General features: G+C 50.4%; 1 protein-coding gene across 1 annotated transcript; it reads left to right on the forward strand.

The window, feature by feature from the left end:
* Nucleotides 1–1,494: 1,494 nt before the first annotated feature.
* LOC133301666 (uncharacterized) lies at nt 1,495–1,878 on the forward strand. Its single transcript, XM_061501324.1, has one exon. The coding sequence runs from the start codon at nt 1,495–1,497 to the stop codon at nt 1,876–1,878; it is 384 nt and encodes a 127-aa protein (XP_061357308.1).
* The last annotated feature ends 309 nt before the right edge of the window (nt 1,879–2,187 follow it).

Below are 2,187 nucleotides of genomic sequence, written 5' to 3' on the forward strand. Positions count from 1 at the left end.
CTCTTTAAATAGGGGTAACAGACACGGAAGAAATAGAGATGTTCCGGATGGCCCAACTACTAAGCGGTCCAATGGCTCAGATCCAACTCTAGGCTCTAACCCGCATCAGCCCTAAGGGCTAACGTGGACCCTCTCGTCCCCCAATACTGTGACGCGTTCAAGGGGAAGCACCAAAATGTCCCATCTTAGGACCTTAACCCCCAAAGGCGACTGTCACAGGCACCTTAAAGGGAAACTGCCCCTTTGCTCGACGCTGACATCGCCAGGCACAGAAGGCGCAGCGCTGCTACAACAGCAGCGTCTGCCACGCCAAACACTGCCACCATGGGAGTAAATCCCAAGGAGGGTTGACTCCCTCCTCACCAACCCACACCGTTTTTCCTATAAATAGTCGCCTTGGGCACACGATGAAGGTATCTTATGTATCGTTATTCTGCCCATTTACTTTGAGTCATATTATTGCTTACTTTTCCATTGTTGATTGCTTGCTTATACTGGGCAAAGTACCTCTTAGCTTGGTCTGTACCTGTGCTAAGGGTACTATCCATACAGTGACTCGTCCCTGAAGGGAACATAGTAGGCTTATAGATCCCTACGATACATTGGCACCGTCTGTGGGAAACTATAAACTTCTATTCCCATTCTCCTACTAAAGATCCACAAAACGCACTTCAGACCCTGATAACTAAACATGGTTATCACGACCAGAAGAGCGGAACAAGCCAGGGCTGTTACTCCTGACGGTCACGTGCAAACAGTACATTCCAACTCCCCGCCATCTATGCATTCAGCCCCAACTGGGCGAGCCGCTGGCGAGGCTCTCCCCCCGGTACTACAATCTGTTGGCCAGCAGCCGCCAGTAGCCGGCGACAGAATAGCTCAGTTGAACCATCGCGCACCTATGCGTGAAATGCAAGGAGAAAATTTAGTCCCAAACCAACCCCCACTGCCAGGAGTTCATTTCAGAATCCCATTCCCTACTACTGCTCCACTAGCCATCCTACTCGCCCATCGTCCACAACCAGCTCGAAGCCAGCCAGTCGTAATGTACAATGATCATCGAGTCCCTATGGTCGCCCCATACCCCCCAGGACCTTACACTCATAATATCGCTGCTCCCATCCCTTAACCTTACCTTGCTGGTTTTCCTTTCCACGATTACGCTATGCAACCTCATAACGTGGCCATCCCACAACCCCAAGGGTCTTATCAAAATCCTGGTCAACCACCATATGGCGCCCACAGGCCTTGAACCACGCCCCACCTCTCTCTTATTCGGTTGAGGCCCCACATATACCTCACCCACAACCGGACCAGCATGCACGCAACCCTAATGTAAGGATAATACCAGCCCATACGTCAGGACGCAACAAACCCCTGACTGATAGCTTGCGGTTAACTCCCATACCCCTCGGTTTCAAAGGCCCATCCAACATCACCACGTATATTGGTTACACCGATCCTATTGAGTGGATCCAAAAGTTTGAAGCCACCATGACTCTTCACGGCGAGACGGATCTTCTCATGTGCAGGACTTTCCCAACGCTTCTAGGAGGGAGAGCGCTGACATGGTACACCACTCTACCCACTGGTAGCATTGCGTCCTGGGACGATTTGGCAAACAAGTTCCAGTCCCACTTCGCAACCAGTCGCCCCGTGCCTAAGTCCGTTCATTCCCTTGAAAAGATTCGCCAACAATCTGGTGAGTCCCTCAGATCTTTTTTAAACCGCTATGATAAAGAGGCTTTGCAGGTGAAGGGCTTAGACCCAAAGGTGCAGGTATATATACTCCTTTCAAGCTTGCGACAAGGAGCGTTTGCTTACGAACTCGCCCGACATGAAATTACTGACATAGAAGAGGTCAGGAAAAAAGCCTAGGAGTTCATGAAAATAGAAGTGTATAAAGGGAGTCGAGTTGATGACACCCATAACCAAGAGAAGACGGTCAGCAAAAGTAAGAACCAAGTTGAAGAAAGCAGGAAGGATCAAAAACCATTTAAGTATGCCAGTCGCCCTTCGGAACGTGGCTCATCAGGACGCCAGTCACACAGTGTCCTGCAAACGGAGTACAAAGAAAAGCCCAAGAGTAACCAACGGCCTCAGCAGCCGATTAGAGAAGCCGACGCGTACTGCAAGTTCCACCGTAGCAACGGCCACAGTACCGAGGAGTGCAGACACCTCAAAGAT

This window comes from Gastrolobium bilobum, unplaced genomic scaffold (assembly GCF_033153095.1).
Source record: "Gastrolobium bilobum isolate Gb01-03AN ecotype WA unplaced genomic scaffold, APGP_CSIRO_Gbil_v1 utg20349, whole genome shotgun sequence".
Taxonomy (NCBI): domain Eukaryota; kingdom Viridiplantae; phylum Streptophyta; class Magnoliopsida; order Fabales; family Fabaceae; genus Gastrolobium; species Gastrolobium bilobum.

Bases quoted from the DNA above. Each gene is read 5' to 3' on its own strand.
- LOC133301666 (XM_061501324.1), top strand. From the start codon at position 1,495: ATGACTCTTCACGGCGAGACGGATCTTCTCATGTGCAGGACTTTCCCA.